The sequence below is a fragment of the Trametes versicolor genome (assembly GCF_000271585.1).
Source record: "Trametes versicolor FP-101664 SS1 unplaced genomic scaffold TRAVEscaffold_1, whole genome shotgun sequence".
Taxonomy (NCBI): Eukaryota; Fungi; Basidiomycota; class Agaricomycetes; order Polyporales; family Polyporaceae; genus Trametes; species Trametes versicolor.
Window position 1 is genome coordinate 942,193 of NW_007360321.1, and position 11,021 is coordinate 953,213.

The following is an 11,021-nucleotide window of genomic DNA, read 5'->3' on the forward strand; positions in this document are numbered from 1 at the left end:
TATACGGGATCCACTCGCGGAGCCAGAAGAATTGCCTCTCTCGCCCCCGCACTCGCTCGCTGACGTTGCACTTTTCTCTTGCACCTTCCATCGTGCCCCTCGGTTGACGCGTCTCGGTCAAGTGGCAGCCCCACCGCACGGCCCCTGGCCCACCGATGGGGTCCTACGCAATTGTTCGGCCGTGTGGCCGTAATCGGCCCTATGATGCATGCATACGTTGGTGAGTGGCACGTCCGTTACGGGTTAGAACTGTGTGCTGGCCATGCCGTTCCGTACTCGGTAGCATCGCGCTGAAAGTTGCTGGCAATGACTAAATGCAGCTATTCCGGGTGTCTGCTACCGACGAGCTCACTGGCAGGCGTGTCACTCCGTACTACTCTTGAGGACGCGCAAGACGACGCACTCTTGCACCCGGGACGAGCGAGCATCCATGGGGCTTGGTTTACGTGGATGCACAATCCTGCAGAACACAAGGTGGTGGATTCTTCCGGATGCTGCTTGCGTTCCTGCTCTGCGTTCCATGCATTTGAGAACATAGCACGGCGATGCTCTGCAGGCACTTCACGGGAGCGTGCTTCGCACACCGTCGCGACGTAAACGCGCCCGCTCCGAACGGCCGACAACCATGTATACGCGCGTGCCTTGCGGAGAACACCTTCAGACAAGCTTGACTTTGACCCGCGCCCTCCGAGATGAAGTCGTAGATCCTGGAACAAGCCGACGGCACGCGCCATCCTACGTAAGAACACACCCTTCCCATTCGCCAAGTACTGCTCTGTGCTGCTCATACGATCATCCTTGGTACGAGGGATGACTGCCAGACAGAGTGTGCGGCGTGTACTCGAGCGCGGATATTCGGGGTCTCTTCGAGGGCATGCTCGGCGCCGGGTCAAATTTACGTACGTCCTCCGCCTTCCCTGCGGCATCCTCAGGCTTGTGCTGCGTTTTGCTTCTCCCCGGCGAGCGCGTCAAGGTCAGAAGTCCCCCCGATGTCCTCGAGGGCTCGACGGGAATGGTCCTTTGCCACAGCGGACACGTTGGGGTGCCTGTCAATGGGGTGCGTCGTACGACCTCAGCTTTCGATATCGAACGTGCATTTACTTGAGGGCAGCCTTGTGATCATGGGAGACCTCCAAGATGTGAAGATGCGTGCGAGGAGGGGTCAAAGTTGCTTACGCTGTGCGCGTGAACTGCGGCTTCAGAAGACATCTTCGACTCTTGGTATACTTGATTGAATAAAGCGTCCGTCCCTAGGCATCGTACGAGGGATGTGGATACATTCAAGATGAATCTTGTAGGTGAGCCAGAGTCTACTTGCGTTGAATCGAGCTCCAGAACGTTCGCCTTCCATTCCCCTTCGTGCGCATGCACTCCCCCGAGTCGAAACCTGGTCTCGTGGCACTGTGACGCAGGCTCACAAGTACTCGCGACACGATCTCGCCGGCCAACTCGACGCAAACTCCGAACGGCATCGAGCCGTGGTCCGCTTCTAACGCCGCAGTCGCGGGGCTGCGCGGGATACCCGTCACAGAGTCCAGGAACTCGGTGGCGACTTCATACTTCGTTCGCCCAAAGAGGTAGGCAAGCTACCTCCTTGGGACGAGCGTGCGCGTCGTGGCGCTAGTTGGTGGGCGTCCGCTGTGGCCAAAGCCACTCTTCCAAGTACCTCCCGACGTGCGCTACCACAGGGTTCTATCTTGGTGGAGAGAATCCTGTCTATGTCGAACTCAGGGCCAGTACCCTGGCGATGTCCCAGGATGCGGTAGTGTTGCCAGAGCTGCAAAACAGCCTTGTCCGTACTTGAGCCATGGCGACTGCCAGTGATGTTCTACAGTCAGTATGGATTCGACCACTATGAACGCAGGGTATTGTTTTCGCTGACATGCACAGTTTTGAATGCTATGGCGTAGTGCAGGATAGTCTAGGTGAGTCCGAACGAGAATTTGCCTTGGTTGGGACGTTCGCTCATGGTTCATAGTCGTCAGCCCGAGCACGACATAAATTGCTGTGTACATATAGCACACTTTGTTCGACCTGCACTGAGATACCCGGATCCCGACGAGCTTGAAGCACTCAACATGATGATTCGACCCACGTGCCCGCCTCAAGAACTCATTCTGGTTATTTTTGACCTCGGCATACTCTAGGACGGCGGCCGTCATGCGAACTATCAAGGAGAAGATTCGCGGAAGCTATTACACTGCGGTGAGTATCCCAGGCTCTACTATCCTATAAGCCAAACGTCGAGACGTCTCGCACACGCTCTGTGAGACCCAGCGACGACACGCCATGTTGTCAATGCTTGCCCCAGCCCTCTCGACTCCGCTACTGAAGATCCCCATCCTTGTTCCCGACGCGATCCTGACATATATATCTTTAACTCCACCCACCGCGCCGCCTTCCGCAGACGAGCGCAAGAAGTTTGCCTATTCAGACTACTTTTCCGATAACTATCAAGTCCAGATGCAAATTGTAAATGCATGCAAGGTAAAGGCATGCTCCCTATTCGCGCCGGGCGCACCAGTACTCACTCCGAATGACTCGCAGTCAGCCCTCATAGGCCTCATGGCCGCAGAAACGACCACAATCCTCGCCCAACGCTTCCCCTCCCGCCTGTCCACCCGCCTCCTCTCCCTCCTCGCACCCACGCGCCCGCTCGCACTCACACCCACCCCGCGCTTCCTGCTCACCGGCGCCCTCGTGCTCGCCGCGGGGCTCCTCCGCCTGTGGACGTACCGCACGCTCGGCCGCTTCTTCCGCTGGCAGCTCTCCCTCGTCGACGGGCACCGGCTCGTCACCGCCGGCCCGTACGCGTGGGTGCGCCACCCGAGCTACGTCGCGAGCGCGCTCGTCTCGTACGGGAACCTCGTCCTGCTCTCCGGGCAAGGGTCGTACTTTGCGGAGCGCGGGCTTGGGCGCACGAAGCTGGGGAAGGCGGTCGCGGGGGTCATTGCGGGGTATTTGCTGTATATACATGCGAGCCTGATCGTGACGCGGGTGGACAAGGAGGATGCGGTGCTGAGGGAGCAGTTTGGCGAGGAGTGGGAGGCGTGGGCGCGGAGGACGCCGTACAAGCTCGTCCCGTACGTGTACTGACCGAACAGCTAGTATGGATCCTATGGGCAGTACGGGTCTGTGTGGTGTTTCAGAACATCCATTGGGTATGAATCTTATACAACAACCGATCGTGAGCCCCGCTCCTGAATACATGGGGTGCTAATTTTACATCGACAGTCTGCGTCATATGTCACGATATCCTTCCATGCACCGCCGGACGCCCATGTTCGCGCCGCCCCCGCTCATGACGAGACGATGGAGAGCGTGTACGACTTGCTGTGGCTGCTGCCCGTGAACACCGTCTCCTGCGTGCTCCCGCTCGGGGTCGCGTCGCTCGAGAACGACGTCGAGCCCGAGGACGCGAGCAGCAGGCTACCCCCGGACGACACCGCGGAGAACGTCGTCGCGGACACGCCGCTGCCGCAGGTGAGCGTGCCGCCCGAGACGCCGCAGCTGCCCTTGGAGGTCGTCATCGTGAAGCTGCTCGTCGTGCCGGAGAAGTGGTACGTCGCGAGCGTCTGCGTCGACCACGTCCCGCCGGTCAGGAGGCCGCCCGTGGTAGACGCGTGGATCGTGCCCGTGCTGGGCAGACCACCGGATCCCTGCAGTCGCGCGCGTCAGTACAGAGGGCAGGATGGATGGAAGGGAGATGCGTACGCCAGTGGGAGTGCTACCGCCGGAGGTGGTCGTGGTGGTGCCACCGGTCTTGGGCGGGTACTTGAGGCCGCTGCTCGCGCAGGAGCCCTTCGAGGGCGCGTCTATGTTGCTCGTTAGCCTTCATACGACCGCGAACCGCGCGGGATACGCACCGATCGGGACGAAGACGCCATCGAAGAGGGAGCCCTTGACGTTGAAGTACCACTCGATCTCGTTGATCGCGGTGCCGTCGCAGTTGAGTGCAGGCGTGACGCCCGTGGCGGCCTTCAGCGCGGCCGTGAGCGTCGCGAGCGTGAACGTCTTGCTCGTGGAGGGCGTGATGCCCGCCGCGGAAAGGAAGTCGAAAGTGGGCAGCGTCTGCAACCAGCTTAAAAACGGTACGTCTGGGCTCACAGCGGCTGGCACATACCTTGAACAGCTTCACGACCTGCTGGAAGAAGGCGACCGCCTGCGGTACCCAAAAGTGTAAGTCTGCGGTGTGGAGCGCAGCGAACGTGCGTGTCACGTACCTCGGCTCCCTTAGGGCTGCCAGAGGGCAAGCACTTGGTCTCGAGGGTGCTGTAGCATGTTCCGTGGGTGCTCCATTCGTGCTGACCGGGACGGATCAGCGGGCGTAGCGCGGCGCAGGAGCACATCGCCACTAACCTCCCAGAACTTCTCGTTTGCGCCATTGATGTCGACCCAGAACTAGAGGTGGCGCATTCGGGCGAGGTCAGGTCCCGCACTTCCCGCGATGCATGCTTGCTTACCTCCTGCATGAACGACAGGGTGTCGCTCGCGCCCTGGGCCGTCAGGAGCTGTCACACAAATCGATTAGGCACACTCGGAGGCGGGGCTGGGAGGAGCCGGAGCTTACACCGGCGATGTCGGTGTAGTCCCGGGACGGGTCGCAGTTCTCAGTGAACGTGCCGTCGCAGCTGTGATGCGGTAAAATTGGTTTTCAGAAGCTGGGGGTACGCATGGCGCGAACGCACTTGTCGGGCCAAAGACCGTGGATAGTCCAGCTGTTCGACGGGCCCGTGGACGGGCTGGTGTCCCAGAACTGGGTCTGCAGGAGCAATCCCTGCGTGCGCAAACAGCGTCAGTACGACACCCCCAAAGCGAAGCAGCGCGGAAACGTACTCCTGGGGACTCGAAGCAGCAAGAGCCCGCCGCCGAGCCGTGGCACGACGCAGTGCCCGTCGTCGAGCAGCCAGAGCTGATGCGCTTGAACAAATGGTTCAAGTCCGAAGCGTCGCTAGTGGCGTTCGAGGCGAGCGCAGTGCCCGCGAGGGCGGCGAGAATCGCAGCGACGGCGAACATCCTGTAGAATGAAGAGGCGGAGCGGGGCACCTACGGAGAGAGAGCGGTTCAGGGCCCGGCGGGAAGCCCACGGGGCAGCTTATATAGGCCCACCTGGGCGACCCGGAAGCGAGGAGGCGGGGGTATATTTACTGCAGCAGTTGAGGCTCGCTCGCCTTCGCTGTCGCAGAAGCCCCAAGGGCGATCGTGCGTCTGCGTCGCCACATGGGCCAGATACGCTCACAAGCCAATGTGCTCACCAGGGCGCGCCGCGATACGATAGCGGGCACCCATGCGCGGCGGGCACCATGTGTTCACGGACGTATGCCTGCCCAGGCGAGACGCGAGACGCGCGATATCAGCCCGTTTATGGAGTGCGGGGTGTTGTCCTGGGGTGTGGTGCCGCAGAATTGAGCGCGCGGCACGATCGCACCTGCGTGGGCCGGCGTGGCGACCGTTGGGGGGCGAACAGCGCGAGAACGGGGGCTCACTTGGGACGATGTTGGCTAGATCCTCTGGGCTGGAGATGGGAAGCAGAGGCTGCAGGCAGCATGCTACGCATCACACGTGCATGTGGGCACTTGCGAGATTCGAACGCCGGCGGTACATCGATCATTCGGGACCGCGCACGATTGGCATTCAGTGAAGAGAGCTGCGCATGCGATCCCCAGTATGCATCGAGGCCAGTCAGGGTGTACCGGGGAGCGTGGAGATCAACGTGGGCGGGGCGATTGGGTCCGTATCAAGAGACGAGGAGCGAGAGCGAGACCGCGTGCTCTCCGGCGCTTATGCTGCCTGTTTAAGAACACGTCTCCGGAGAACATGTGTCTCCGTCCTTCTCCACAGCGTTTGTTGCTCTTCATTGTGACACGGCCTGGACACGGAGTACGGTGGCGAAGGCTTCTGCAGGTTCGTCGGAAAGATCCTGACCTGCGGAGGTAAACGGCATAGGTTCATCCAAGTCATTAATAGATCATCGAATACATTCGCACTGTACGGCCGCTGCAGACCACCCCAACCCCCTAGTCGCCCTGCGACGCGGAAGAGACCTACCGCCCACTCGCCTTGATCATCTTCAAGAGCGCGTCTATCCTCGTACGCCACGCATCAGCGTACAGGAATCCGACCATCCCGCTGATGAAATCCCTGTAGCAACCAGTCAGCCCATGCGCCGATATCACAGCTATGTGGAGCCCAGCGTGCACTCACCAACTCTGCGTAACAGAGCGGATAGGGTAATCCAACACAGCGGGGATGCTGGTTTGGATAGCCCACCCCCAGCGGTCCACAACGATCGCCTTCACGTTGGTCAAGGCACGCAGACCCTCCGGACCACCTGGCGAAGACATCAACAACCTTATCTCTGTGAATCACGGGCACTCGAACATACCGAACCGTCCGTAGCCACTGTACTTGGTACCCCCGAACGGCAAGTCTTGGCTATGCAATGGGTCAGTCACTCGAAAATCAGCTGCCAGGCGTGATGAACGTACTTTAGCTAAAGACGCTCGTCAGTACAGTACATGTCCCTGATAAAAAGAGGCACTCACATAGAAGACTCCGAAGTCGTTGACCGCAACCATGCCGCATTGGAGCCGTTTGGCAACCTTGATACAATCGTCGCGCACAGGACCGAAAACACTGGCACCCAAGCCATATCGCGTGCCGTTTGCGATTTCGACGGCCTGGTCGACGGTGTCATACTTCATAATCAAAGCAATGGGCGCGAACACTATGGCGTAATTTGTGAGGTCGGTCTTGCAGTGAAGCATATGTTCACTCACGTTCATGCTGGGCAACGTCGGACTCGGGGTTGACGTCTCCAAGCACAGTGGGCTTGAAGTATGTGCCCTGCTCCAGATACGGATGGCGCCACGGCTCGCCGCCAACGGTCTGAATTGCACCCTGCTCGACCGCGGCCGCGAGAGCATGCTGCAAGCCGGGGAACCGTTCGCCTGACACCATCGCGCCGACGTCCGCAGCCGGGGCAACTCCGTCGCCGGGGCTCTTGAGCGAATGTCCAGGACGGAGCTTGTCGGCACGCTCGGTGAACATCTTGAAAAGTTCGTCGTATTGCGATTCGTGCACAAGAATACGCTCGATGCCGATGCAGTTCTGACCTGCGTTTTGGCTGTAAAGGCGTCAGTCAAATCCGAAGATAGGGTAAGAGAGGTACATACTAAACGCCTCGCATGAGCAAGCTGATCCACTTGTCAAGATCGGTGGAGGGCAGGATGATAGCTGGGTCCTTGCCGCCAAGTTCAAGCGTCACCGGGGTGAGATATTCGGTGGCCGCTTGGGCGACCTATTGAATATAGTCAACAGTGTGCTCCTACCGGCGCATAGGTTACTCACAATGCGGCCAACACGCTCGGAACCAATGAAGGTGATATGACGAACGAGAGCGTTCTTGGTAAGTGCTTCCGCATCTTCTGGGTAACAGCAGACAAGCTAAATCAAAGTTAACAGCGCAATAACGGTGCGGTGAAGGACTGAATTACCTGGACGAGCTCCTCGTCATGGCCGCAAGCCTTGAGACATTCCTTGATAGCTTGAACGAACCAAGTAGTTGACCAGATTACATGCTCAGAGCACTTCAAGACCACACTGTTGCCGGCAAAGAGAGCAGCAATGATGGGCGACCAGGCGTTATGAAGGGCTGAACATTATATATCAATGGGCATTGCGCATAGTAGAAATGAATTTGGAGCAAAGAGTGCTTACGGTAGTTCCAGGACGTGATTGCCGCTACGACACCCAGAGGCTCGTACTGCACCCAGGAGGACTTGTAGAACATGATCAAGTTGTTGTGCCGCGACTCGGGAGAAAGGGCGCCCTCTCCATGGTTGATGAGCCAGTCCAACTTCGAGCATGTCGTGATAATCTCGCCGAGCGCCGCGTCCAGCACTGCGCACGTTTAGTCAACACGAACAAAGGCCGAAGAGGCTCTACGTACTAGTCTTTCCGGTGTCTCTGCACGCTACCTTCGCGCAGATCTCCTGGTTGTCCACGAGCCACTTCTTCAAGCTGCGCATGACGCGCCTGCGGTCGTCGAAGGAGGTGGCAGCCCATTTTTTCTGTGCTTCGTACGCGTGCATGACCTTTCTCTGAATTTGCTCCTCGGAATCAGCAAGAATGGTGTCCAAGTGGTAGGCCGTGGCAGGGTCGTATGCCGTGATATATTTACGGTCAGGAAGGGGAAAGTTGGGGAGGAGACCGTCGATGTTCAAATGCGCCTCGAGCGAGGGCTGCGGTAACTTCTGCGCGGTCCAGGTATCTTTGATTTGCTAGGAGACGCGTGTCACTAGGTGCACTCGTTACAGCACAGACATACACGCACGATAGGAGGGGGTATCTTGAAGTATATGGCGCGGTTGAGAATGGAGTAGTAGCGGCGCCAGACGAGCCATACACCGAGCCCGAAGCAGATCGTAAGGAGCTTGACAGGGTCGATGATCCCGCCTTCGTCGTCGTAGTCATAGTCGTAGTCTGCGCCCGAGTAGCTCATGGTGTCGCGCAGGGGACGCGAGGGAGCGCGAGGGGAGGAGGAGGAGGAGGAGAGACGCGGCGGAGAGCGTAAAGGAGAAAGCTAGAGAAAGTCAAACGGACTCTGCCGGCGGGGGCCCCTTGACCACGTACCACCACCATCCACGTTTTTCCCACGCCTTCCCCCGGGTGTGCGGAAGGCGATTTTGGACCACAGCAGCAATGCTGGTCGGTAAATATGATCTGTTCTGGTATCATGAGTGTCCTGTGAAGTACCGAAAGATGCAGATAGCAAAACTCGCAAGGCGGGAACGCTCAAAACTGGCTGCAGAGGTGATGACGCGTACACTCGGGGCAGGCGCTAGAGCCAAACCGAAGAAGTGACTGCTACGTTAACTTTTGGACTAGCGGGGATGTTAAAGTAACGCAAAGACACCCTAGAAGCAGAGATATGTGTAGGCCTCATATCTAGAAGGCTGAGACGAAAGCGCGAGGATTGAGGCATGCGTAACGATCCGGCGCGAGCACGCATAACAACTTGGCGCGAGCATGTGCAACGATTCGGTGCGAGCCGGCCTATGGCGTCGGGTGTCTTGAGATGGCGCGTAGAAGAGTAGCAGGGCGGGCGGAGGAGGTGGCTGGCGCAAACAGGTGCAACGCGGGGCGTGGAAGGTAAATTTAAGCCCGCGTCCACGCCCGCGAACACGCCCGCGAACACGCCCGCGAACACGCCCGCGAACACGCCCGCGAACACGCCCGCGAACACGCCCGCGAACAGTCTCCTGTCCCTGTCCATTGCCTCTGTTCCATGCCACCCTACCGGACTTCCATACTTAAGGAAGCCGAGGTGCTCCAGAGAGAAAAAGAAGAATAGAAGCAGTGGCCTGAGAAGAACGTGCCAGGCATGCATATATACAGAGCGCAAGGATCACAAGGATCACACGAATCATCAATAAGCCGCCCACACCCCCTCTCCCTTCCCACCGCCTCCCCACCCCAATCCCCACCGCACCTCACGCAATGGACCAAGGGATGCTAGTCCTAGGCATTCAGAGAGGCTCCGCGCCCGCCAATGTCCCAAACAGGACTCGAGCCTTCTACACGGACCAAATCGACGTAGTAATCCCGCCGAACACGCCGCTGAGGGTGGGCGAGAGGGTGAAAATCTACACCATCGAGCAAATCAGCGACCCCTTCGGGCGTACCCAGGAAAGCGAGAGCGACAGGACGTACCAGGCTGAACCGCTGGGGGTCGTAGGAAGGATCACTGGTGTACGGGCGATGGAACGGGAGACCACTGAGTTCATCGTCAGCAACGAGAACCCCCGCTCGGCGACGGCCTACGTCTACCTCACAATCCAGCACGTGCAGGGTGAAACCGTCGACTTCGAGTACTGGAGAAGGATCCTGAGGTGGCTCATGCAGCCGATGCTGGCGACGACGCGCCGTGTCCCGATGGAGAGAGGGGCGCTCGTCCTAGACAGAGAGGACCTCCCGAGCACTACAGAGGACAGGGCAGAATATGGCGACTCGCTGGGAGCGGACTATGAGTAAGAAGCTGGAGAGATGTAAGAGGAGGGGACGAACAAACGAAGCGTGTATCTGATGCTCAGCAAGATAAGAGCGAGACTGGCGACCGGGCAACAAAGCCCGCGCGGAACAAACCGGCTAAAAACGGCAGCCCGATGTGAGCGAAAGTCGCGCAACGACTGAAAGACGCAGACCTGTTAGAGGGAAGTGCACGAAGACGGCAAGAACAAGTGTGAAACTCACCGTAACAAAAGAACGCAGGTCATGCAACCCTGCATGAAGAAGCGGTCCAAACCTGAGAAGAAAATCAATGCACCGCGCATCGCGCAGAGGGAAACTGAGGAGAAGGTGGGTGTATAAATGCGCATGAAGCGAAAGGGCAAGAGAACGAGTGCGTGAGCGAAGCAAACGGGCAAGGGTATACGCGTGCAGACAAAGCGGCCCACTACAACATCAACCCCGCACGCCAAACGGAACATTGCACCTCTCTAGTCGGAAAGCAAGCTTACCTGCCCCGCTCAGGGCGCTCAGAACCTGGCAAACTGTCGCGGCAGAGCACGCGCGAGCACAGGAGCTGTGGGAATGCGCTCGCGCGCGCCTCCCCGATGGGACCGGAGATGCTTAAGCGAGGAGAAAGGAACTGCGCGAGAAGCGAAGAGAAGCTAAGGTACAAACTGAATGCAAACAGAAGCAAAAGCGGGAGCGTTACCTTAGATGGTCGGGCGCCTAGCGCCACCGCGAAAGAAGCAAGTCGTACTCTGCAGCGCAGAGAATTGCGGCAGCAACAGCACCGGAAGCGACAGACGTCGACCTGCGCGCGACAGCGAGGAGGGCTCCCGGATAGAACCACCTGAACGCGAGGCGAGCGCGCGGCGAGCGCGCCCAAATACTGGGCGAGAGGCGAGATGCATCCCCGCCCTCTCCCGCACCTCCCCACTGCGCATGCACCCCCCCGCCGCCCGCGAAACTGCAATGGAATCGTTCTCTCAACCCCGCAACACCAACCCGTG

General features: G+C 58.9%; 4 protein-coding genes across 4 annotated transcripts; 2 read left to right on the forward strand and 2 right to left on the reverse strand.

Moving 5' to 3' along the window:
* Positions 1–2,298: 2,298 nt before the first annotated feature.
* Positions 2,299–3,096, forward strand: TRAVEDRAFT_110615 (uncharacterized protein; the record flags this gene model as incomplete). The annotated part of the gene is made up of 2 exons (XM_008034459.1): positions 2,299–2,457; positions 2,548–3,096. 2 exons carry the CDS (start codon positions 2,299–2,301, stop codon positions 3,094–3,096), a joined length of 708 nt encoding a protein of 235 aa, XP_008032650.1.
* A 50-nt stretch (positions 3,097–3,146) lies between these two features.
* On the reverse strand, positions 3,147–5,035 carry TRAVEDRAFT_67924 (ribonuclease T2). Its single transcript, XM_008034460.1, has 10 exons — positions 4,837–5,035; positions 4,689–4,777; positions 4,571–4,631; positions 4,464–4,511; positions 4,360–4,401; positions 4,224–4,304; positions 4,124–4,162; positions 3,867–4,071; positions 3,715–3,815; positions 3,147–3,659 (listed from the first exon to the last, which is right to left on the reverse strand). The coding sequence occupies exons 1-10, from the start codon at positions 5,014–5,016 to the stop codon at positions 3,300–3,302; spliced, it is 1,206 nt and encodes a 401-aa protein (XP_008032651.1). The 5' UTR covers positions 5,017–5,035; the 3' UTR covers positions 3,147–3,299.
* A 904-nt stretch (positions 5,036–5,939) lies between these two features.
* TRAVEDRAFT_157861 (meiotic sister-chromatid recombination aldehyde dehydrogenase) lies at positions 5,940–8,503 on the reverse strand (the record flags this gene model as incomplete). The annotated part of the gene is made up of 12 exons (XM_008034461.1): positions 5,940–6,141; positions 6,205–6,331; positions 6,386–6,435; positions 6,489–6,493; positions 6,546–6,727; positions 6,780–7,126; positions 7,176–7,300; positions 7,351–7,446; positions 7,497–7,654; positions 7,720–7,902; positions 7,952–8,282; positions 8,336–8,503. The coding sequence occupies 12 exons, from the start codon at positions 8,501–8,503 to the stop codon at positions 6,045–6,047; spliced, it is 1,869 nt and encodes a 622-aa protein (XP_008032652.1). The 3' UTR covers positions 5,940–6,044.
* A 998-nt stretch (positions 8,504–9,501) lies between these two features.
* Positions 9,502–10,035, forward strand: TRAVEDRAFT_16231 (uncharacterized protein; the record flags this gene model as incomplete). The annotated part of the gene is made up of 1 exon (XM_008033534.1): positions 9,502–10,035. One exon carries the CDS (start codon positions 9,502–9,504, stop codon positions 10,033–10,035), a length of 534 nt encoding a protein of 177 aa, XP_008031725.1.
* Between the last annotated feature and the right edge of the window lie 986 nt (positions 10,036–11,021).